Below are 26,012 nucleotides of genomic sequence, written 5' to 3'. Positions count from 1 at the left end.
AAAGAGTGTAGATTTTAGGGTTTTTTTAAATTAGATTGTTTGGCTTCATGACCTACTAGCAGAGATAATTTCTGGTAGAGGTGCCCAATTTCTCTCTCAGTTCTGGAAGGAATTGCTCTAAACATGTGGTTCCTGACCCACTCGCACATCACCCACAGACAAATAGGGAGACTAAATGGGTTATCCAAACCCTGGAGCAGTATCTATACTGCTTTACAAATCACCATCAGGACAATTAGGTATATCTCCTGCCCATAGCAGAAATTATCTATAAAGAAACCCTTCATGCCACCAGGAAACAGAGCCCTTTCTTTACTTCCTACAGTTCCCACCTTCATGTACACCCAGACCTCAGATGTCCCAGCCATGTCTTTAGTTCCAGCAGCTATGGACTTGGTCACACACACACACACACACACACACACACACACACACACACACACACACACACACACACACACACTCCCTCCAAGTACAGCACAGGAACTGAAGGAGTATCTGCAAGCTGCTAAAGAAGCTTACAAGAAGTAGGTTGACCAAGGTTGCCAGGCCACTTCTGTATTTCTCACTAGGAACCAAACCTGCTGTTGACTGAGAATATCCCACTGGTTCATCCATTGACTAAGCTGGTTCCTTTCCACACTATCAAACAGCTCAACTCCATGACTTAATCTCTGGACTCCCAGATATCATGAAGGTCTACCCATATTTCAAGTGTTCGTTACAAAACTAGATGTAACAAACCCCTTCCCAGAGAGAAGCACAGTCCAGGGGCACAATAAGCATGTGGTTCCTCTAGGCAAAGAAGGGGTAAAACTTAAAACTTTATAGGCTAGGAGAGATAAGGCCCAGTAGCATGGTCTGGGATACATGTGGAATGTGTTCATTCCTCTTACCTAGAGATGTGTACCTGGCACATCCATAAAAGCCAGGCCCAAGGGCCCTTGGAAGGCATCCATAGTGAGAAAGAACAGTTAAAAGAAAATCTGGGCCCTCAGCAGCACCACCTGGTCTCAAAGTGGCACTAGCTGCAAAGGTTAAGCTCATCACCTGCAAGATAGGCTACAGATAGTATAACTGCAAGCTATTCATTTGGGTTTTTGCTGCTTGGTGCCTCACACTCCACAGGTGCTCCAACCTTAGACCCTGGTGCCTTGTTCCTGCCTTGCCCTGGCCTTGGATCCCAGTACCTCACTCCCAACTTACCCTACTGTGTGTTCTGAACTCCCCAGTTCCTGACCTCTAGCTTGGCCTAGACCACAAACATGGACATCACTACACATTAGGAACATAACACTGGGTGCATCTACACATGCAGTTAAGGCGAAGCAATAACTGTGGAGCACTCTAAGCTGGAGTACACTGCTCCTGGGTGCAACATCTACATATATGCCTAGGACAGCTGCCAGGGCAAGGCTCACAGGGTCAGCCCCAGGCTCCAGGTGGTGGCATCATGTGGCAGAGGGGCTGGCTGGAGTACAAGAGTGTTGAAAGTGCGGAGCTGTGTGGCTAAGCAGCAGCCAGGAGTTTGGCTCCTGCCCAATCACTATCTATATGTGTGTTTCAGTACAATAAATTTCCTCACCATAAGATAATACTGTCCCCAACAGTACTATTTTACAGCAGAATTTGTTTATTGTGCCCTAATACCAGTACATGTAGATGGTGACACTTTACTGAGGAGCTAATTAGTCAACTCTACAGTAAAGTGTACATGTAAATGCAGCCACTGACTCCTTGGTTATTCCCCAGAGGCTCAAGTACTTGTTTAACCCCATATTCCTCAAGACTGTTTATGCCCAATCCTGACAACACCTGAGACTTTTCCGTTCAATATGACAGTTATGCTGGGGTGATTAAGAAATCCTATGATATTAAAATGCCAGGGGGCAGCTGCTGGCAGGGCGATCTCAGTGACAGCTCCTTCAGTTTGATGCTCATTATTCTCAAGTTTGGAATGCCTTCAATTTAGCGTGAAATCAAAAGTCTACTCAATTTGAAATCTGAAATACTGGTTTGTTTATCGTTTGAAAGCTTCCAGCTGCTCTCAAGAGGCAAGGTAGGACTAGACGTAGGCATAAGCTGTGCAACTTTTAAATAATAGCAGAGCACCTAGGCCCCAATTCTACAAACTCTCAAGAGCCAAATTCAGCCCAGGTATTTAAAACAAAACAGAACAAAACAAAAAAACCCACTACCATACATAGTTTCCAAGCTAAATAGGAACATAACATTTACATTTCATCCTCCCATCATCCAAGATTGGTCATTGCTGACCACTCCCTATTTGTTAGGAAGGCTCTGGAGATTTCAAGCACTAGCAGAAATGGGAGTACGTAATCTTGTTTGGCTCAAGAAAACTCAATAACTTAGAAATTAGCTATTTTATTTAAAAGAGCATTGTGTTTACAGCTTTGCTATTTCAACATTTTAGTTCCTCAGTTAAGAAGTTTTGAAAGTTTTTTCTTTAAAAAAATTATAATAAAACGTAGTAAAACTGGAGTGACAGGGGGTCCAGAAACAGTCTATGGCAGGTATAAATTTAATGTTGTGAAACACATGCTTTTTACAAGGTGCCTAATATATCTTCAGTGTACAGTGCAAAGAAGAGTTGAACAGGGTGACCTCTCTCAGTTATTTATAAATTCAAGCAGTCCACAGAAGGACTGTTGAAGAGAAAGGCATTCGGTGTTTAGTGTCAAATGATTGCTTCTTCAGTTGTGTAGTTGTATCACAACTAAAAATAAACCAAATCACTATTTATTATGGGAAGATGCACCTTAGCACCACTAGAATTGTTTGATACCATGTTAAGCCCACTTGGTCTCAGCATTAGGTTAGCCACAAATGTAAGAGCTAGTCCAACAATATTTCTGGCTATGTTTCACTGCCCAACAGATGAGCTCTTTCTTCATTTGTATCAGGAGGATTTTGCAGGTTAGACCTGTTTATTGGGCAGGGAAGAAGAGAAGGAAGGAGAGAAAAATAGAAGCATGTTAAAATGGTTCCTTTAAAAGGTAAAAAATAAATAAATAAAAAACCCATATACACCAAAGTTTGGTCTGTGCCACAAGAAATATTTGAAATTATTTCACAACTAAGCTAGTTTTGAAAAAAAAGTACAACTGAAATCCTGATTTTTCTTAATGGGACAAAATAAAACCTGATTTGAAAAATGGAAGACAATAATAAGAGTTTCACAGTACCTCTTTCTTTGCGAAGTCTCAAGAATATAGAATATTCCAATTCCTAGTCCCTTTAAGAAAACAGCCATCAGTTATTAAAACTTTAATTAATGTAATATGTTTCTACACTCACAGCAGAGAAAACCAGCAAAAATACTTGATCACTTACACTCAGTAATGGCCATCCTCCCTGTATGGTTGCAGCCCATTCAAAACCCAGCTTGTCATTGAGGAATCCACCAAGTGTTGGTCCTACAAAAGACCTGAACATATCAAAAGGAAAAAAATATGAATACTTCATAAAAAATAATATTAAAAGCACTGCAGTTATTCTTCATCAATAGCTAAAACAAGATTATCAGATATCTAGCTTGTTTACTGCTGAGACATCCCCTGGCAGACATCAGAAGTGATGCATCAGCACAAAAGGTGTTTAAATAGAGGTTCTTCGCTTGGAAACTCAACACCTAAACAGAGATGTCATGTTTCATTGAGAGAGTTACTGTACATAAGGGTTTACCTTTGAGTTGGATCTTCTGGATTTCTGCATCCGTAGAGTCCCACCAAATTCACTGGCACTCTAGAAGCTGTCAGGGCCTGCACTAAGACCTCAGTACAGGAGCTGGTTCTTAGGTTTATGTCAGTCATCATCTTAGAATCTACTCCAATCTGACTTCCATCCATAATGGTCTACTAAAGTTCCTCTTGCTGATATCCCCAGTGCCTCAGCCCCTTGACAAGACAGCCTCCTTTGATGGTAGGCCATGCTTTTCTAGAAATCATGGCTTCCCTTGCCTTCTGAAAACCTACCCTTTCCTGGTTCACCCCTAATCATTCCTTCAACATTTCTGTTGAAAGAGCCTCCTCATCTCTAACCCTACATTTTTGTGAAGTTTGCATACAACTCTACTCTCAAACCCTATTCTTTAGTTCCGGTAATTCATCTAGAAACCAATTCAGCCACCATTTACCCCTTTACACCATACCGAACTCCTTCTGCCTCAACTTAAATCTCAACCAATATCTCTGATGTCTCTCTTCTTTGACGGTTAACCACCAAATCAAGCGTCCTCCTCCCTTCCTCCTTTTTTAAACACCCACCACCAAGGACAACCAGAGCATCCTGGCCATCACTTAGTACTCTTAACTTCAGCATCAACTTTGATTCCTACCTCATCCCTTGTTATCACAGGACATACTACAAAAATCTTGTAGAGATTTTTTGAACACCTGTGAGGTATAGCCTTTCCTGTCTAGACAAGTCTTGTCCAGACTCTCATTATCTCAGTTAATGCAACATATTTTGCCTTTGGTCTTCACAAATAGTCTTTCCCTGCTCAAAAACATTTAGAAAGCTGCCACAAAAGCCACTTTCCTAGCCTAACATCTACCCTATCACCATTTTCTTTGTATCCCTTCACTGGCTTCCTCATTCCCTTTGCAAATAAGGAATGCCCTTCATGCTTATCCATTATTATTTGTTTGGTACCATAAGTCAACTCCTGCCTCTGATCAGCCCATACCAGCAGCTATTTACTAGACTTTTCCATAGAGCAAAGGAGCTTTCCCCCATGGTGGCCCCACAAACATTCAAACCACGCCTCACACTTCATTATTATCCTTCAAGTGCCTCAACTGTTTTATCTCCCTGACACACACCCTAGACAACAGTTAGTCTACTGGTATGTTGCAACCATTGCCTACCATACACATATTGTCTCAGTTTCTTTGTACTCCCCTGTCTGTTTATATTCATCTGCTATATCTTGTACCTTGATGATAAGCTATTGGAAACAGGTATTACATTTTTGTTCTGTGTTAGAACACCACTGTGCACAGCAGAATGCTAGCACATAGGCAGAGCTCCTAATACACCAAGGTATTACAAATAGCATCCTACTGCATAAGAACAAGAAATGCATGATAAACACACACACACAGAGAGAGAGAGAGAGAGAGAGAGAGAGAGAGAGAGAGAGAGAGAGCGCTCAGTGTTATTTCACTGTTAAAGCTTGGAGAGGCATAAAACATCCTGCTTGTATTAAATTGAGGCCGAGGGGCTCCAATCAAGGTGCTGACAGACTGTACCACAGAAACAAGATAGATCAGGTGGAAAGAGAAAGAGAGTCTGGGGTGGGAAGGAGGGTGATGACACTGAGTGATACTTATCATAAGTCTTGCCAGCAGGTACTACACTTGATCTGAGCCTTCAAGAGGCCGATACTACATATGGCACAGTACCAACAGTTAATCCAGGAGTTAGAAAATATTTGCAAAAGGGTTATGAGGTTGCTTTTAGCTTATGAAATGAACTATATGGACATGTCTGTCCGTAACTGCTATGGATTTCACTTTGTGGCCCTAAAGGTGTCAAGTCCTCTCTTCAACATATGTCACCTAAAGATGCAGTACAACAGCAACGGTAGTGCCAATAAAAAGTGGCTGCTGCCAGCAGGCATGCAATTGCAATTGTGACTACAGTGGTGACCAGAAGTCACCACAGGCCTATGCACTGGGCATTTGGTCATGTCCCTATGCTACTATAAATGTGCATCTAGAAACAGTAGTGGTTTGCTCAGGGGCAATGCAGTACTTCGTTTATTATGACCCACACTGACCAGAACAGTCAGCATCCCAGTCACTATGGGAGAAGTGTTTGCACGCATGTCCTTACATCCTGTGAGGTGCCACTGCTGATGAATCAGGTAGGCTATAACTCTGGAAACTGCTGCCCAAACCTAGTATTAACAACAGGACAAATGCATGCAGGTTGGGCATGGCCCTGGCAGTGGTAACCTCATTTTCCTCCAGCTCTCCAGCTTCTACTTACTCAGTGGTTGCATCCCAGTGAGGAACTCTGTGTCTGGGCTTCCCAAGCTGCCCAAAATATACCTATTAAATAGCATTTAAAGATAACCCTCCAATAATGAGATTCTATGGATGTGTCTACACATGTAGCTGTGTGCGCCTAAATTCAATGCACCTTTGCTTAAGGTGCATGAAGGCAATATAGGCGCATGTCTACATGTGGACCCGCTATTGTGCATTAAGGCACATTAAATTTAGGAACAAATAGCTACGTTGCATTAGTGCATGTCCAGATGTGCTAATGCACATTAACAGTGTATATCCATTGATGCACACAGCGTTACTGCACATTACCACATCTACATGCACGCTAATGAGACTTAGCTATTCGTGCCTAAATTTGATACCTGCTTGATGCAAGTATCAAATTTAAGCTCACGTAGCCTTAAATTGCCATTTTTAAGGCGCATTAAGGGCATGCATGTGTAGACACATGCCCTTAATATGCCTTAAAAATGGTGGTTTTAGGCTAAACTTGCTTAAAAGAGATATGCATAGACGTGCCCTATATATGGAAAATAATAAGGAACTCTGAATTTTTCATGTACAAAATCTAATTTTTTTTTGGGGGGGGGGTGGTCTTGAACTTAAAAGTCATCTTGGATTTGGGTAAATATGGTATTCAGAATCCCCTTGACTGAGAAATGACTCAAGTCAGACCATGACTACTGGCAGCACTTCGGTGTCTTTGGTTCAAAGTCTTGTTACCAAAGTGTCCGAGGGAAAGATTTAGGTGTTTTTCTTTAGTCGACATTTAAAGGCCAGCAATAGTATTATAAGATGGAAAAAGCATAACACTACAAGCATATAGAGAGTAACTGCATACCTACCCTAGTGACCACATTGCACTGAAGAGCCCCGATACCAGTCCTAACAAACTTAACCCTTCTTCAAATCCATTCTCACTGCAGAAAGATAGACATGGGTTATTTGCAGGAAGTGCAATCAATTGCCTTTTAAATGCTGAATTGTATAGGTGTATTATTCCAATAGGAAAATACAAGGGTACCCATTACAGCAGACAGAAGCCCCTTCACATCCTGGAGCCATGCCTATAAGGCTCCTTGCACCATCTCCCAGAAGAAGATAAGGCAGCGCTACCTCTAGGGCTTCAGAAGTGATATTCTCAGCAATAGTGTTGCCTCCTTTGACCGTATGATATTTGATTACCCATGTCCTACCTAGCTTTGTGATGAGGCACATAGGAGAGCAGAAACAGATGGGCTGGCAGTGAAATGGACTTTAAAAATGAGGGGGGCCCTTTGTGCCCCTTTGCCTGGATACTGAACCAGGGGGATCTCAGTCTACTATGATACTGGCATGTGAGACTGCACTGTATGTAATCTTGATTCCTGTTGGTAGAATTATTGGTGCACTGTTACCTAGAGAGCCAATGGTATTTGTTGGCCATTATCCTTCTTATGGATATGAACTAGTCACACAAGTATTGCGCCTTGCTATGAGAGTCAGCTGGAACTCAGTGATGTTACCAAATTCCTTTAAAAATGGGTTATATTTTTAGAACTGCTTTTGTGATTCAGGGCCTCCCCTGGCATTCAAGTAATTTATTTCAAAAGACCACACAAACACATTTGACAGTGTGACTTGTGTACTTCTGAAAGTGTTACCAAATAAGACAGCTGGTAACCATTCCCTTTGAGAAGTGTTAAATTTGCAGAGCTTCCCCATAACAGTAACAGTGAAAGGTGTGGGAGATGGGAATACTTACTATGCACAGCTGATTACTTCAGGAAATAGTGGGATACCAGTCATCCCAAGTGAAAAGCCAATCAAAACTAGCATAAGAACAAACATCCAGAGTTGACTGTCAAATAAGCATTTAAAAGTGATTTAGTAAATTAAAACTGTTTACTTTCCCCCCTCCCCCAGATAAAAGTCCTAGTTCAATTATTTAGGGCTCCCAAAATAGTAATCTATTATTATTTCCTGACAAAGCCATCTGTATGTTGTATGCAAGAAAATATGGTAAGAAGAGTAGCTCAGAGAAACAAAGCAAGTAAAGTGTACCTTTCAATGTGCAAGACAGGAGCAGGTCCTAACAAGAAATAGCACACGGATGTCAGTAAGCCCCCAAAGACCATTAGCCATTTCCTTAGGTGCTGTGAGGAAAAAAAGCAAAAAACGCTTAAAAATGGCAAATTTAAGTTACCTCATATGCAAATATTGATTATAAATAATAGATTTATATTAAATCTATCTATCTATCATCTACGTACACTCTGGCAACTGAAAAAAAGGAAGCGAGATGGACAGGTATATCACCTACAGGCATTTATACACATACATTTTCATGCCCGGACATGCTGGAGATCTGGCACATCGGAGCAGACTCAAATAATCGAGCTCTGCATGTGAGCTGACATGCATGGCACCATGTTGCTTGCAATTGTATAAGTGGTGAAATGCACACCAGCACGCAGAAAATGGCGGTACCACGCTTTTGAACTAACACACATAGAAGATGTTTTAGTTCAAAAAGCTCACCGCCCCCTTTTTCTGTATGCTGACTCACGTTTCATCACTTACACAACTGCAAGTGATACAGTGCCAGGCGCTTTTCATAGTGCCCAGTGCTGCAATGCTTGCATGTGTAAAATTGCCCCTGATGTCTACCATGCCATTATAATCATTTTTTTTGGAGCTAGGTCTTAGTTGGAAATATTTCTTTTTGCAGAAACTTTCCTGCTCCTCTCCCAAAAGAAGCTAGATTTAGAATAATTTTCCTGGACACAGTGAATATTCTTTCCTTGTCACAATATAGTAAAGGTCGTTATAAGCTTAATACATGCCAGTTAGCTGTAGTTATGGTACCACAATATTGCCTCTTTCAAGTATAAGATGTTGCAGTTGTTATAGTTACCAGATGAGATTTTAGAATTTGCTACTTCAATCCCACCTCCCCTCCCGCCACCTCCCCCCCCCTCAAAAGAGTTTATTACAGAAGTAGTTTGTGGGGAAAGACTGGGACTCCATAAATGTTTTGCCAGTGCTGAATCTATCAATTTCTGTGCCAGTGACCTCTACCCAATCAAGTATTGTTGGACAGAGGATTTCACTGGGAGCCTTTGAGGTGGAATACCAGGAGGCTGAAGGCATCTTAAGCTTGATACAGGAAGCCTGTGTTCTACCAACAAAATGATGTGGCTCCAAAGTCTGCATGCAATGGTGAGGTTTACTGAAATGACATTCAAGGCTCTCACTCTCACGACTTGCTTTCTGCCACAGAGGTGACAATATACATCTTGAGCTTACGAAGCCTGTTCTTTTGTCCTTGGGAACTACTATTTAGGTGGCTAGTTGTTTAGTAGAAAAGTGATGCATATGCACTTCTGGCAAAGACTACCTTACAAGCTGTGAAGCACTATGTATGTGGTATAAATCCAAGCAACAAACAATGACACTCACCGGCATTTTATCACTTAAGACCCCAAGTAATGGTGAAGACAGGGAGTAGGATAGTGCCAAGCCAAGGAACACTAATCCCACATAGCCAGCTGGTAATTTGAACTGTAAAAACATCATAGAGTATTAAAGTATTCCACAAGAACCACATTTTAGTTTAACTGGCAGAAATCACTGTGGTAAGTCTAGCATTTGTTTACTTCTGCCCAAATTATGTTTTCCAGTAGTCTGATATCAGCTCCAAGCCACATTCTCCCCTTCAGCTTCTACCACTCCAAAGACAAACACAGTTCAAGATTTGCCTCCGGTCCATTACGCTGCCAGCTCTAACTCTCACATGTGTGAAATCTCTATTACTGAGGCTGGTATTTAAGTGCTGCCAGAATTATATCTGATGTTCAGTTTTGCTGTTAGTTAATAATACATGACAAAAGTTCATCACTTCCAACCAAGTAGATGTTACAGCATTGCTTGCTTTTGATATATTCCTTTTAGATTCTAAAACTGCACGCATTTTCGAGAGAGGAACTGAAAGGGACCTCCAGGTGGCAGGGACCCTAAATCTTACCCTTTCCAACCCAGGATTAAAATCCCCATTTTAAAAATCAGGTAGAGTAGATTTTGAATAAGATCTCCAGCCCTAACCAGCACTCTACAAAGTATTCTGAGGCATTCCATTTTGCATGGAATACATTCATTCAGACAGAGGGCATGAGAGCAAGAATGACACTGCTCAGCCTAATGGTGGGGGTACTACTGGAAGCAACCTCAATCTAGCTCTACTAAATATGTATTGATCTCATTCCACTCTTCTTGAATGGGGGAGAGTGACAGCACACCAACCAAGAATATACCATAGCATGGTGGTCAGGGAATTATGTTTGGAGGCAAATTGCAGGTTCAAAGTTCCTCAGGAAGAGGAACAAATTGAACCTGATCACCTTCATGCTAGGTGAGCATGTGGCCACTGTGCTACTGAAACAAAGGGGAACAAATAGCAGAAGCCTCTCCACCAACAGCAGTTTTGTAATTTTAGCCCTGGAAGTTCTCTCTCCAGGCATAAATATTAGCATTTGTCATTAAATAGTACAAAAACTGAGTTGTCAAGTCAATATGTATCCAACACATTAACACAGACTTTAATTTCAAACACCTCAGACAAAAAAATGTTTCTATATGTTAGGGAAGTTAAAATCTGTTAACATGTGGATTTTGTTGTTTGTTTTGCAACAACTTAAGCCATTTGTATTGCTAAAAATGAATATGGAGTCAAAAAGCATCAGTTTCATTAAATCACAGATACAGGAGTTACTCCTTTTGTCTGATAAAGTACATGAGTACAACAATTGCTTGCTGTGTGAAAGTTAGTTTGATTTGCTCACATAACTGAAAGCTTAGTAAACTGGAAAAAGCACATTTAAGGGAACCTAGGACCCTATATTCATAGGTGTCAGCTGCCTGTGATGTCAAGTCAGTAATATAGGACAACCCTAAATAGTGAGTTACCCATATAGTATGAAGCTAAGTTAATACTTACATAGTAAGGCTGTGAACAGGTTTGGTTGCTAATTCAATTTGGAGGAGATTCGGCCTGATTCGGTGGCTGAATCTCCAAATCTGAATCAAATCAGGAGACCCATTAATTTCTCCAAACCAAATCGAAAGCCTTTGATTAGATTTGGAGCGTTTCGATGATTCGGCCATAGATAGAGCTTTATACGTTTTTTCCACGTACCTCGCATGGCTTGTGAATGCTGAGATGGTGGGGGGATGGAGCGTCCTACAGGAGTGCAGGGGGGTCCCCAGTGCGCTCGGCAGTGGACCTGGAAGTGGACCAGAAGCACTTCCAATCCACTTCCAGGTCCGCTGTGGAGCATGAGGGGGACCCCCCCCGTGACTGGTGCCTCCTGGGTCTGGGGAGGCACCCGGGGTCACCCTGTGGCCAATCACTGAGCTGGAGGGCGCAGGGGGAGCCACCGCCAAGCACACAGGGCCCCCCCCCCGCTCCTGTGGGACGCTCCATCTGTCCCATCACTGCAGCATTCATTAAGCCATGCCTGGTACTTTGAGGTATGTAGAAAAAACATTTAAAGCTCTGTCTATGGCCGAATCGCTGATTCTCCATATCAGAATCAAATCTTCAGATTCGGATTCGGCCAAATCAAATTGGGACAGTGATCCGAATCAATTAATTGAACTACTGTCCCCCACCCGAATCCTGCCGAATCCAAATCCAAACTGAATATGGCCCGCTTCGCACACCCCCATTATGCAGTAGGAGCAGTGAATATATTAGGACATTTAATCTGAATATCGTAAAATCAAATACTTCAAGTTTGTCAAGTCATTAATCAATTTCATCTTGCACATTAAGATGACTCACCTTCTCTGAAACAAAGAGAGACATTGTGGGATCCAGAAAACCCAAGCATCCACTTAATGAAAATATAGCAAGACAGAGAAGTACAACTTTTGGCAGAAGAATAAGCTTCCAGAATGAGTCCTTGCTAGGGGCTGAATCTGTTTCAAGAGAAGAAAATAAAGAATATTTTTTTGGTAGTTCAAATTATTGGAGATACTCATGACCCATTTTCTTTCTTCCCAGATTTAATGAACTTGCCCTCCCACTCTGATAAAAGTTGATATTTCAGAAACAAATGGAGGCAAAAAAAAGAAAAATCTTTGAGGGTCATTTCTGCATAGAATGTCAAGATCAGGGGTTTCCAGCCAGCCAGGGAAACTGGACATATTAACAAAAGTCCAGGCTTACTTTTTCCTACCTGAATCTCTAATATTGCAACACTTAAACGTGTGTGCAGTTTCACTGGGCTCAGTGAGACAATGTTCAGTGTGACTACTGCTTACAGGCACCAACAATATCACTGGTTCAGTAAACTTCCAGGTCACAGAAACCCAAAGCTGAATACAACATAATCTGTACTGTGTTCAAAATATGGACATCATCTGAAGACAGACAAACTGTCAAAGTGTTACTAACCACAGTAAGCAGGATACAAAAGTAAGCACTTCCTTTCAGGAACTTTCTACAGAGCCTTAGAACATTTAGTCATTGTTAACTTACCGCCCACCATTATGCAACAATGAAAGCGTCATTAGTGTCATGCCCTGGCAATCTGGAGATTACCTTTTTCCAATACCAGACTCTTATTGTTACATAAAACTACCGTCAAGTAACATTTCATCATAAAACTGGGCCATCTGAGACTTGATCTAATGAAATGGATTCACAGACTCTAAAGTCCTGGGCCTCAAAATGCAGCAAATTCTTGTTCATGTATTGCAGCACCCAAGAACCTCTCATTCCCTTAACGCAGGTCTGATTTTTCCAGGTTTTGTTACTCATGTGCTATCTATGGTACATATTTCTTAATCACAACAACAACAACATGCTTCAGAGTAGCCTTGCTGATACTGAGCAAAGCCAACCAATCATTTACACACGCTAAAGCTAAGACACATGATGCTGAGAAAGTCTCAGTGCATTTTCATACTAGAGCACTACTGTTTGCATACAAGACACAAAAAGTTAGATTCATTTCAAGCCACCTACATCCATTATTTTCAGTTACGTCAAACAAGTGCCTGATCCTGCTCTATTGAAGTCAGCTGGATTTTTGCCACTAACTTGATCAGGCTGTAGGGATAGAAAATGTCTTTTAATTTCCTGTCTTAAGCTTGAATCGCTGACCCAAGGAGGAAGAGAGGCCTACCGTATTTTGGTAAGATGTACATGTTCAGAGGCACCAGGATCAGCACTACACATCCTAGCACTATGAAAGGGATTTCATAGCCAAAGGACTGATACAAAAACCCCCCTAGAGGTGGGCCAAGCACCAGTCCAAGCCCTGAAAAAATTTCGAGGCTCCCCTAAAAAGAGTGGGGAAAGAAAAAGGAGAACAAGTGTCAGTTTGTGGTTTGTTGAAGAATTCAGACACAACAGTGATGAGGAAAACTATTTCTAACAGGAGCAATTCAATGTGGTTAGCATGGTTAGAGGGAAAACAGATTCTTAGTCACTGGAGTAAAATCACAGCTAGCAACAAGAGACTTAAAGGCCAGGAAGCAAAGGGAACATGAACATTCTCTGAAAAAAGCTATTTGAGCCTCTTAGCTTGCACTGTAGCCCAAATGTGGTTCTTGCTTTCAGTCTTAGCCACTTCGCTGCCTAACAGGCCTGGTTCCTTTAGTACCGCACACCCACAGTGCTATCCTCTTTACCTAGTACATCTATTTGAGGGCCAAGGGTGAAATAACTAAATTTTCTGAATACAAATGTTCTGAATAAAATGGCATCAGAATCTCAGAGAGAAGCATGAAGCATGCTCTGATTTGCCAAACCAGCTCTTACAAGTTGCCCAAAAGGTTTCTATAGAATTGTTCAGCTCATCCCCTGCACACATCCAACTACTGTAAATTTAAGATGACCCCCCCCCACCCCCCCCACCAATGATTAGATTCTATACATGGAAAATGTATAAATTTGTTATAATTTTCCACATATAGAATCTAATTATGGGAGGGTCATCTTTAATTCATCCCTCCCACTGCTGCAGAGGAACAAACAGTGAGTGTGCAGGTGGTATGGGGAGGTCAGGCAGCTTACCTCCTCTGCTTATGCCTACCCCCCTGCCACCCCACCCCTTAACTTGGGGACAGGAGGAGCCTCCAGACTTCCTTCCCTCTCTGCTCCTCCTGTCCCCAAGTAAGGGCTGGAGCCAGAGCCACAGCAGCTGCCAGGCCCCACACCACCCCTGTATGCAACTCTAAGATGAGGGACTTAACTGTAGAGAAAATCTTCATCTTAGAATTGAGTAAATACAGAAAGTCTAAGTTACAACACAGATACATTTGGCCCATTAAATTATAGAGACAGAATAATATGGTTACTCCCATCGGAGCAGAACAAGATCAAAATGATAGTGACCTACATAGACCTGGTCTCCTCTGGTTACGATACGTTAGTCACAATTCCTTAGACAAAGATACTACCAAGGAAAACAAGACAATTTGTATTTGTAAGTTGTAGATGATGTATACAATGTACACAAGAAGCTGTAATTGATATATCTATACTAGCAGAGTGAAAGCAGAAGTACTCTACTGGGACAGCTATCCCTATATAGGAAGGAGAATAACTATTTTAAATGTATATATTATTAAAGAATTAATAAATATTAGATTATATTAAAAAGGCACCTTTTAATGATAAAACGACCTCTAAATTAGGATTTTTACCAGCATAACAATATTGGCTTTAAAAAAAAATACACACATCGGGACAGATGCGGGGTGGAAGCGGGGGAGGGGTGCAGACATGCCCCCCCAGTCAGTATGGCTGTCCCTGGCTGATCCGGGTGCTCTTTTCCCACTCTAGTTGCGAGTTGTGGCTGCACAGGGTGCCAGGCTCGGCAGGCTACAGCAACAACAACGAGCAAGTTCCTTCTTCCACCACCTGCTCCCTGCCTGCCCCTCCCACACAGGTATCCCCCAGTGGCTGGGAGCAGGGTGTAGAAGGAGGAACTGCTGTCCCTGGCTGATACAGGCACAGGGGGAGCCCCAAGCCACTCCTGACCAACTCCTGCCTTGCGCTACAGGAAGCAGCCATAAAAGGAGCTGAACTCAGCTGGGGGCAGCAGCAGCGCAGTTTCTCCTCCCAGCTCCTCGTCCTGGCCAACAAAGGACAATGGGGGCAGAGGGGCAGGTGTGGAAAGGAGAAAACTGTATGCAACCACCACTGTCCCTGGCTAAGCCCAACACACCACGCAGCAACTCCCCACAGACCCTGGCTGGAGTAGGGCAGCAACAGGAATGGCCACCCCCACCACCCATACCCCAAGGTCAGCTGGGGATAGCTGCAGCAGTGTTTGCTGAGGCAGTTCCCCCACCTGTGTGTGGCTGTTTCCTCCCCATTGTCCCCTGCTGACCTAGGGGCTCCAGTGAAGCCTCACTCCCATCCCCTCGTAGTCTAAGGGGCAATATGCCTCACCTGCTTTAGGAAATCCTGGATCCACCCACAATGTATCCTTTGCCAAAGTTATACTGGCAACTTAAGTGTAGACTTGGGTCACTAAGTTTCCACTTAGTCTCTTTTGAGCTAACTCCAAGGTTGGGCTTTTGTTTTGTTGTTATTTGGGGTTTTTCTTTGATTGGGTTTTTTTTGTTTGTTTTTTAAGATGAGGGCAGTATTTGTGTGCTGAGAAGTGAGGAGTACAGTGTTATATCAGAATATAGAGGGATATCAGTTTTCTTTTTCTAAGGTAGAAATTTGATCTTTTTCTTTTTTTTTTAATTAAGTTTACTTGGCTTTCCTAAAAATAAATAATCTAATCATTTTTTAGTTTACTATTGAATTCAGACTGCAAGGCGAAATCCTACTCCAGGTCTCTAGCCATATTTACTTTGACATCCCATGTCCCATTGATGTTGGCTTGCTTTTAAAGCAAGATGCTTTGTATCTTCTACAGCGGCAACTGACCAACAGTATAGGTAATCTGTATCAGTCCCGTGAGAATGGATGTGGTCTAAAGAAAACATCCCTACCCCATTCCACCCCTCCCCTCCTCCCCCCCCAAAAAGAGGAGGAGGAGGCTTAGTTCCCTACTAGTTAAAGTACAAGATGGAAAACAAGGACAAACTATTTTCTCCAGTCATTTACTTCAGTTTTTATCAACAGATTCATGTGGTTGCCTTAAAAAAAACTATTTCAGTTTCTTTCCAATAATATTCTATTCAGGTTTGAAGAAGGCCATTAGTGCAACATTATTATTATATTATATATGAAAAACAGATTAATCTATACAACTCCTAAGAGTTTTTGCTTTCCTGGCTCTTCCTAATATTCTTGTGTTACTAAATTAGTTCAAACTTGCATCGTTATTGTTCTACACCCAGGCCTGCATGATTTTTATTGCACTGGTCTCATAACTAGTTCTTCATATATATTGTTTTGTTTAAGATAGATAAGCTTGTAGACAATTTACACCAGGGTGGATTGGTTTAAATCCAAGTGAAAAGCAGAAAATCTTGATTTAATTTTTTAATTTTATTTTGCATTTGCATTTTAATCTATATAATTACTGTTGTGAACATAGTTTCCTCTTGGCTACCCAAAGTAGCAAATTATACTTCCATTTTCAATTTTAAATGCCCTAAAGCAGTGTTTTAGGGTCATAATTAACTAAAATAAGTAAAAAAGTGTGTACCGGATAAGAAAAAAAACGCCCAAAATATTTTAAATGTAAAACTAATTTAGCAAAGTACAACTCTAATGAGTAAAGTGAGCTGGTTGTCTTTGGTTACCATCTCTTTCAAGATTTCAGAAGTAGTAGATCTCATCCCCTTGCATCTGATTTTTATTTATAGATTGAGGAGGAAGAAGAGTCGTTTCGTCTTTCCAACCCCTGTCCATTTAATTTTTTTTTTTTTTTTTTTTTTTTTTTTATCAGTAGTGAAACTGAACTGACTGAATTAACAGAAATTAAAAATGTTCTCTCTGCACTTGAAGAGGATATCCCTGTAAAAGCTTGGCACTAGAACATACTCTGATTCTAGGGATTAGCCAGTGATTTCCATCAATTCACTAGTCCAACTTGCTTTAAAAGTTTAGCAGTAAGCACTCAGTGCTTGAATTTTTTAAAAATTATTTCAATAGGTTCTGTTAAAGCCTCTACTTACATTGGGGTAACAATTTCAAAACAGGTTTGTTAAAATTGCTATTTATATAAATAAAACAGTAACAAAATAGGTTTTTATCCATCCTGCTTATACTGACTGCAAGTATGATTACACATTGCTCTGAATATTTGTTATAATTTGCTATGATGTCCAGTTTTGTACATACCAGTACCGTAGCTATGTTATTAGGAAAAGCATTTGCAAGGATAGAAAATGATGCCGTCATTGCTGCAGCAAAACCTATTGCGTCCACTGCTCTAACCAAAAAACACAAACCAATGAATACTGGTCCATCAGGCACTTTGTCCAGCATGCTGAAAGAGTAAACAAAAGAATCCTTAAAACATGACTGTTCAATATCTGTGGCAGCATGGTCTAGTGGCTGTAGCACACAATTACAAGTGAATCAGGGAGAGTTATAGGTCTTTTATTGCTGCAGTCTAGGCAAGTCACTCAACCTCTCTCAAGTGTCCTTGCTTGTTTTTTCCTCCTTGCCACCACCAAAAAGAGAATGGGTATGTGAAGAAGGATATCCTTCTTTCCTCCACATGAAAAAATTCCAGGACTTTCTTCTGTCGCTCCTTTTAGTATTGCCAAACTTCATTGTCACGAAACTGACTCAGTTTGACTGCTTTAAACATGCATAATATGAACTAGGACCCTTTTTTAAGAGGTGACTTGCAGGCAAAATGTAATAGGCCATACAGTTGTCAGGCAAATCTTCTCATTTGCAATGGACTTTTCCCAAAAAGCCTTCCTATTTGGTAAGGCTGGCAAACTGTAATTTTTACTACCATACATAACCAGGTCTTTTTTTCTCCAACAAATATGACATTTACTTGCATTTATATTACCCTCCTTCCAAGAATGAAGTGACCTTTTTAACCCCACAAAACTAGGAACATTTTCTTCAAAGCCACAAAAAAACAAAGGCACAGGGAAGTTAAGTTACCCACTCAAGATTAAAAATACTTCTTAAGATTTTCCAGCTCTTAGTCCTTTGTTTTAAACCAGATCTATTTTTTCATGCAAGTCAAATACACGAGAGTGTTCATGCTAGATGGGAGAGACAAAGGAAAAAAATGACTCACCCAAATAGAATAGTAACACACCCCGATGTAAACATCCCAGTCACAAACATGAATTTTGCTCCAATCTGTACAAGCTGAAATTGAAAAAAAATTAGTTACATGTACTTATTGCCTCTTCAATACAGTTTGAAAAGTCATTGATGTAGTTGAGAAAATGCATGAAAAAATTATAAACTGGAGAATGTGACTGTCAGTAACTGGCTCACTAGCACATCTAAGAAAAATCTAAATGGTCCAACAAGAATAGCACCCTAAGAAACCCTTGCTTCTTACTAAATGGCTATGTGATTTAGCCTAGTTTTCACCATGGCAACTCCCTGGTGCTTTCAACTGTCACAGTGCTGCATGCATTTCTAAAGGTGATGTAAGAGCGACACACCCCTACACATACAGGCTTGCCAATGGCAAGGTATCTTGGTGGTAATAAACTTGATGAACAGCTATTTTAACCAGCTTCCCCCTTCATCAGATATCTAGCAAACTACTGATTAAGAAGTCTAATCTAAAACAACTGAGCAGATACCACAAGCTGCAAAAGCCCCAGAAAACAGTAAATGCAGGCTCTGTGCCAAGTTGTTATCCAGAGGTGACAAGGGGACAGAAAAGAGCTTCTCCTAGAAGCCGGCTTAAAAAAATAACTAACTACTGCCTTTGAAGTAGAAAGCTGTAAAGCAGTGGGTAGTAGGACGTGCGCAAATGAATGCACTTCCTTTCTCCCATTTCTCAGTACTGCTAGACTGCCAAGATAGCACAATCTGCATTCATAACATAGCCTACCAACTGGAAAATGGATGGTGTTAGGCATGGCCCAGGGCTAAGTCTGGCAAACAACCCTAGTGGGCTTCCAATTCCATTCTGAATCCTCTCAATGCAAACACACATTCCTTTTTGTTTGTTTGTTTGTTTGTTTTTGAGAAGTGTCCCTGATACTGCAGCAAATTTTACTGAAGCCAGAATTCTGCTATGGACTATCCACATCTCTCCCATTAACATTGAATTGTGCTTTTCTCACCAGAGCAATTCTCAGCTATAACGCAACCCCAACAGACAATTTATACCTAGGAAAAGGAGGAAAACACTTGCAGCTATTATCAAATGCCCAAAAACTGTGTCCAAACAAAGCTGGCTGTGATGCAATCTCCTGGCTTAGCAAAAAATATGAAGATGCCAACAGGTGTGGGCAGAAAGTAAGCAGGTACAATTAATAAGTACCAAGTGAAGCAAGGCAAACCCACTGTAGAAGACAGCAGTGGCAAAAATGTCTTCCTCCTCCAAAGATCATTGGTTTGTTCTAAATACCTTTTTTATATAAAGAAGCTTTCCTGTTGGAGTTAGGCATTACAGCTGCCTATACACATGCTCAGGGGTGGAGGGGGTGTTTTAATTAGAATGGTTCCCAGAGAATCACAGTAATTAAAACACCTCACCATCAAATATATTAAGCCCCCGCAGGTTTAAAAATGGCTGCAGGACGCTTTAGCTAAACTTCGTTCTATGAAATATCGATAAAGCACCCCAGCAGCCATTTTTAAGCATGCTGGGGCTTATACAGATGATGGGAAGGCCACACTGGAGCATTCTAATTAGAACACAGACCAGCACATGTATGGGCAGCCTACAGGTTTAACGTCGCTCTCCTTCAAACAAACAACACAGTAGTTTAAAAAAAAACAGCAGGGTGGGGGCCCTGAGGTGGTCTGTGCACCCAATTAAAAATTTGAGGTAAAAGCCTTTTTTTCTTTTTTTTCTTTTTTTTTTTTTTAAAGGTAAGGACTCATCAACAGTTTGGGGCGGGGGGGGGGGGCCTTGAAACATTACACTTCTAACACCAATCACACTGGCTATACAAAATCTAGTAACTGTAAATAAAGGAAGCTTAAGGAGATGGGAGAATTTTGAAAGGATTGTGGAAGTGTTTCACAAGACCTCAAGTATGATTTGCCTGTTGTTTTGGTAGTCCTATAGCAAGAGGACAGCTTTGATCACAGCATTTCTGGAATCTACTCTGCTTGCGTTTTTGACTCCTTCCTTTCCTTGGAGGTCAGCCTGCAAGAACCTTGTTTTGTTTTTTTAAAGCCATAACAAAGCAAATAAACAATCCCCCCCTCAAAAAATCCTAGCATTCAGACCATCATTTTTAACCCTCTCTGGCTGGTTGTTCAGCCAGATAACCATGCTTTTTATTAAGACAGTTTACTGCAGTCTGAGGGGCAACTGCTGATGGTCATCACAGCGCTGGGCTTCCTCCCCATTTCTGTCTGAACCGTTGATGCCAATATGAACAATGAAAATTACAGGAAGAGGCTCCCTGGCCATAATTGCTAGAGGACAGAGAGAATACGTCAGAAAGCCTATGTCAACTTTCCAAGCCACTGAACAGCTATCCTTTTTTTTTTTTTGATCACAGAAATGGGTTTTTGTCAGTTTGAGCTCTTTGCAAGTTTGTTAGGAACTATTCTATAAAGACAGTACTAAAACTCTTTAGATATACTTACATACTTTCCTAATATTAAAGAAGTCAAGAAATTGAATAAAGCAAAGCATCCAAAAATCAGTCCAACAACTGTGTTACTGGCGCCCTTCTTCAATGCCTGTAAAAGGAAATATTGTGACAGCCAGACTTAGAACAAAGGACAACAACAAAAGTGCTGCTCACAAAGCAAAACATTACTACTAAGTTAAATCACTTCTACATCATTTTCATTCTTCTTTACATTGAACAGATCACAAAGAAATTTCTTAAAGAAAAAAGTAACAGTAAGGAAGCACACAGAAATAACAGTAACAGTGGCAGTTCTAAACCACTGTGCCCCACCCCCCCCACACCCTCTGTGCCCCTCCTACCCCTAGTTTGTCAGGAGGCAAGACTTTACAGACGGCAGAACTCATTCAGTAAATATGTATACAGATGGCAAGCATATAGATGTCACCTGATCTCACTACCCCTTCTGCAAGGCAGCAGCACAATAAAGTCTTCTGTCTTCACAGCATCAATCCCTTGTCTCCATATCCCAAGATATCATAAAGGGCATTCTGCCACAGGTATGAAAATGTGTATTGGGCAAAAAGAAGATAAAGTGGCCCCACAGAAGTTATTTGGAAAAAGAGAATATGCTTTTCTTTCCCATGGGAGTCGCACTAATAAGCATGCACAGAGGGTAGAGGAAAGAAATCCAGGGCAGATCCAGTGCTGACAGAGATAGGGAATGCTGGCTTATACATCCTAGTGTTTCTACAACATTTGGGAACCATCTTTGAAGCACAAGGCATCTGGATGGGAACAACATGCTGCCAACATTCAGGGAGAAAATCCTTAGCTCTCTTTACCCCATATAGCAGTGAGCTGGCCAGCAGACACTAAGAGATTTACTCTGCAGCAGCAGTAGCAACAAGAATTCTGAAAGCTGACAGGTGAGCAAAGAGAGGGGAAAAAAAAAAAACTTATCGAGAAGGGAACACACCAGAACAGAACTCCAATGTTATCCCCAGGGCTAGATACAGACATTCAAAATGTCCAAGACAGAACTGATCCGAGTTCCATGGTTTTCTCTAAGCAGTGTAGGTTAGATTGGTAGTGACCAGAATACATATTTGCCCTTTGGTGTGGGGGGCAAATCTTTGACCAGGTTCTGCCATTTTTAAACCAGTCTGTGTGTTTCAAACTTCTATTATGGGTATAGACTGATTTCTGATAATTGATAACAGTTATCAATTATGGTCTGTACTTGGACCAGGTCTGCAAAACCTGCTATGTAACCTCCAGCAAAATGCTTTTGGCCTGTCTATTTTTCCATTACCATTCCCCTCCCACCAATTTCTCAGCTTTACCTTTAGAGGCAGCATGCTGTTTGGGCCAGGTATCCTTTTTCACCATGCATTTGTACACTGTGGGCATGTCTACACATGCACTTTAATGTTCAGTAACCAATTTTACTGTGCGTTAAAGTGTCACGTAAAAAAAAAAAATGCGATTATGCTAGCATGCAGTAAAATAGGCTACCGCATATTAAGTGTTATTTAAAAACCAGGCACATTCATTTCTGCGCATTAAGGTAGCCAAATGCTCATTTTTTAGTACCTCAGGCCTTTTATATATGTGCTCCAGAACTGTGTGGGAGGAGGGGTGCCTATGCCTTACTCATGTATAGACACCCTTACATTGGAGATATTAAATTTAATACGTCTTAATGCAGCTTAAAAAGTGCCTTAATGTACATGTAGATGTACCCTGTCTGGCACAGCTCACATTGCACTGGTGATGCTGCAACACAAATGTAGTTAGTCTTCTTTTCTTAAGAATTTAAAAGCTACATAAAATGCAAATAATTGTACAGCTTGCCAAGTTGAATACTCATTTACCTCTCTTGGAAAAAAGGGTCCCAGGATTGAATAGCATATCATTGAACTGAAGTTAATAGACGCTGTTGCTATAATTGTGAATAGCTGCTCTCTGGTAAGCCTGCTGGACTCTTTGCTGAGCACTTCTGGCCCACCATTCTCTTAAAATAAAATGTTTGCATTAGATCATAAACAGAGGTAAAATTTGCAAGATGCATATGGGAAGCATGGAGAAGAAAAAAAGCATACAACTGTGCAAAACACATAAAAAAAAAACATTACCCACTGTGACCTTGAAGTTAATAATCCAAGATAAGGATTTAAAAAATAAAGTTACTTTACAGTTCTGCCATTTAGAGTTCTAAAGCTATGATTCTCTTGATGTAGATTATACAATTTTACACATTAAGGCCAGCTTCAATCCTCCAAATTGCATCCACAGAAGCCCTTTGGCTTCACTAGGGCTCTACAGGAGCCCATAGCTTTCTATACACAGAGCATCTTTCAAAAACAAAAACAAAAAAACAACCCATGAACATTATTCACTCATGAAACCCCATTGAGATTAACAGGCTCATTTGGAGGAATAAGAATTTCCCACATAAATACTTGTTAAACAGGATCACAGACCATTAGCCAACATCCAAACATTTGTAACGTGTGTGCAGATATACTATATATGCATCTGTGTAATATATATTTTACACACACTTGTGTTAGAATTTGGACATTGGGTAATGGACTATGACCCTGTAGTATTTATGTGGGAAATTCTTATTCCCTCAACATGTATGCACGTATACACACCTGCGTGTATCCTCCCCCCCCACCCCGTTACATTTTGTTAAACATGCTGTAAAAGAAAGCTCCTCATCCCTTACACACACTTTGATGTTTTCTACCACAATCAGTTCACAAACATACATTCAAAGAACAGGTAGAGATCATCAGCCCATCTGCTCCTCAAGCAGTGCTTTCAGTATGTACTGGTTCATGGGAAGCTAGTGCCTCCTGACTCTAGGGGGGCCCCAGCAGCCCATTGCTGACGGGGGGTGGGGGGCAGCGGCTGATCACCGATGAGGGAGGGTTCCCCAGCAGGCAATCGCTCAGCCCGGAAGCACCAGCAGCAAAACTGGAAGTGCTGCCGGCGCTTCTGGTGGGGGGGGGGGTCACCAGCCAGCAAGGGCCAATCTCAGGGGAGGCACGTGCCTCCCCCTTTCCCCCTGCCATGCATCACCTACATCCTAGTTGCACTGAAGACCTGCACCAGGCTATTGATGATGCCTTGCAAAGGATATCAAATCAAAAAATGCTGCTTTAGCCTTATTACTTTATATGTTGTATATAGCTTGTTCTGTCATTGGGTTGCTGTATTCCATATCAATGAATAAATAAATAAATAAATAAATGCATTGCTTTTAACTTCACTGTTGCTTTTTGCTCAACCTCTGGATTCCTAGAGCAGTGTTTCTCAACCGGTGGGTCATGATCCAAAAGTGGGTTGCAAGAATGTATGAAAGGGTTCAAACAAACTTTAAAAATGGATCAAACTTTAAAAATGGATTCTCCTTTACAGGAGAAAAAAAAAGGGGAGCGGGGGCAGTGGGGCGGGGGCAAACCGTGGCTCTTCCCTTGCAGGTTGGCAGAGTTGCAGCCTGCAAGGGGCTGCTTGGGGCTCCCCATACCCCACACAGCCACCCCTTGCCCCACACACTGGGGGGTTGGGACCTAAGGGCAGGGGGCAGAGGATCAGGAGTGAGGGGCACATTGGAACTGACCATCAATGTTTACTAATGGGTCCTGGTACAAAAAAGGTTGAGAACTGCTGTTTCAAAGCAAAAGGCTAGACTGCTGCTACAACTTAAAGAATTATGGACCTGCTTGACTTCCCAAAGCAGCCCTGAAATTTCTCCTTCTAGAGACAACTTCATACCAGAAAAATCAATAAAGCCATGAAAATACAGTGTTTCCCTTCCTTCAAGGTGCATTACAGTCCCTGCTCAACAAGGGCAGCCTCACCCCAGACTGGGAAGAGGGTCTTTTAGGCTGTGTCTGACAAGTCAGTTTTTCAGGGAGTCACAAAAGCCACTCAAATCCAACCCTTTACACTCTTCAGCGGACCAGCAACCCCATTCTGTCCAACTTCAGTGTAGCTTTCACACAAAGAGCAAAGCCAGCTGGGCACAGCACCCTATGACCACAGAATCATAGAAAATGAGGGTTGAAAGGGACATCAGCAAGTCATCTAGTGCAGTGTTTCTCAACCAGTGGAACATGTTCCACTGGTGGGACTCGAAGGTTGTGTAGGTGGGACTTCAATTCATTGCTCAGTTGAAAGATAGATCAGATATTCAAATAAATGAATAAACAGATTCAAATAGATTATTCAAATAGATATTTATTGATTCAACTAGATGAATCAACAGACATCTCAAGCAGTGCAATTTTGTGGGGTTTTGTTTTTATCATGGTGGGACCAGGGGTTTCTGAGAAAATGGTTGGTGGGATGTAAGGTGCAAAAGGTTGAGAAGCACCGATCTAGTGAGTCCAGCTCCCTGCTCAAAGCAGGACCATGCCCAACTAGATCATCCCAACCAAACCTTTGTCTATCCCGGGCTCAAAAACCTCCAAGGATGGAGAGTCCACAACCTGTCTAGGCAACCTGTTCCAGTGCTTTTCTACCTTCCTAGTGAGAAAATTATTTCCTAATATCTAACCCAAACCTTTCCATGCTGCAATGCAAGACCACTGCTCCTCCTTCAGTCATCTGCCACTACTGAGAGTGTACCACAGGCAAGGCATAGGGACGGCACAGGGGGGCACGTGCCCCTCCCGAGAGCGCTGGTGCCACCAGACAGCAAGCACGCCAGCTGGTAGGGGGACACGGAGAGTGCCAGTGCCCTGAAACTGGCCACCAGCTGGCTGCTGGGGGAGCCCTGCCCCCGGTGGCCGACTGGCTGCTGGGGGGGAGCCCCCCCAGACTGTGGTGGGGGGGGGCCCCCCCAGGCGGGGGGGGGCCCCCCCCCCCCCGTCACCCATGAAATGTACGAAAGAGTCCTAACAAACTTTAAAAATGGATTCTTTTACAGAAAGAAAAACCATGGACCACCATGTCTTTTGCCTTGAGGGGTTCCAGCCTGCAAGGAGCTGCTCGCCCCCGACCCTGGCACACCCCCCGCCCCTTGCCCTACAGCCCAGCAAGGAGCCAGCGCGGGAAGGCCGGGAGCGGGGACAGCGCAGGGAGGCGGGGAGCAAAGGCAGCAAGAGGACCGCAGCGCAGCGCAGCTTTGGGGCGGCTGGGCTGGGAGCAGCGAGCCAAGGATGCAGGATATTGCCCAAGAGGCAGAGGAGAGCGCGAGGGGGAGCCCGCCGCCACCCCCCACTCCCACCTGGAGGCACCGTCTCCCGGCCG

The 26,012-nt window shown here is 42.1% G+C and overlaps 1 protein-coding gene across 1 annotated transcript; it reads right to left on the bottom strand.

The window, feature by feature from the left end:
• Positions 1–2,369: 2,369 nt before the first annotated feature.
• On the bottom strand, positions 2,370–26,011 carry SLC18B1 (solute carrier family 18 member B1; the record flags this gene model as incomplete). Its single annotated transcript, XM_014524963.2, has 14 exons — positions 2,370–2,944; positions 3,207–3,256; positions 3,355–3,448; positions 6,884–6,958; positions 7,783–7,878; positions 8,082–8,173; positions 9,480–9,581; positions 11,860–11,996; positions 13,208–13,364; positions 17,338–17,485; positions 18,263–18,336; positions 20,758–20,853; positions 22,622–22,761; positions 25,990–26,011. Coding segments are annotated over 14 exons (1,350 nt in total), but the record flags the coding sequence as incomplete, so codon positions are not given.
• Between the last annotated feature and the right edge of the window lies 1 nt (position 26,012).

Source organism: Alligator sinensis, unplaced genomic scaffold (genome assembly GCF_000455745.1).
Source record: "Alligator sinensis unplaced genomic scaffold, ASM45574v1 scaffold1338_1, whole genome shotgun sequence".
NCBI lineage: Eukaryota > Metazoa > Chordata > Crocodylia > Alligatoridae > Alligator > Alligator sinensis.
Note: the sequence above shows the minus strand (reverse complement) of the source record. Positions and strands in the feature narration are given on the sequence as shown.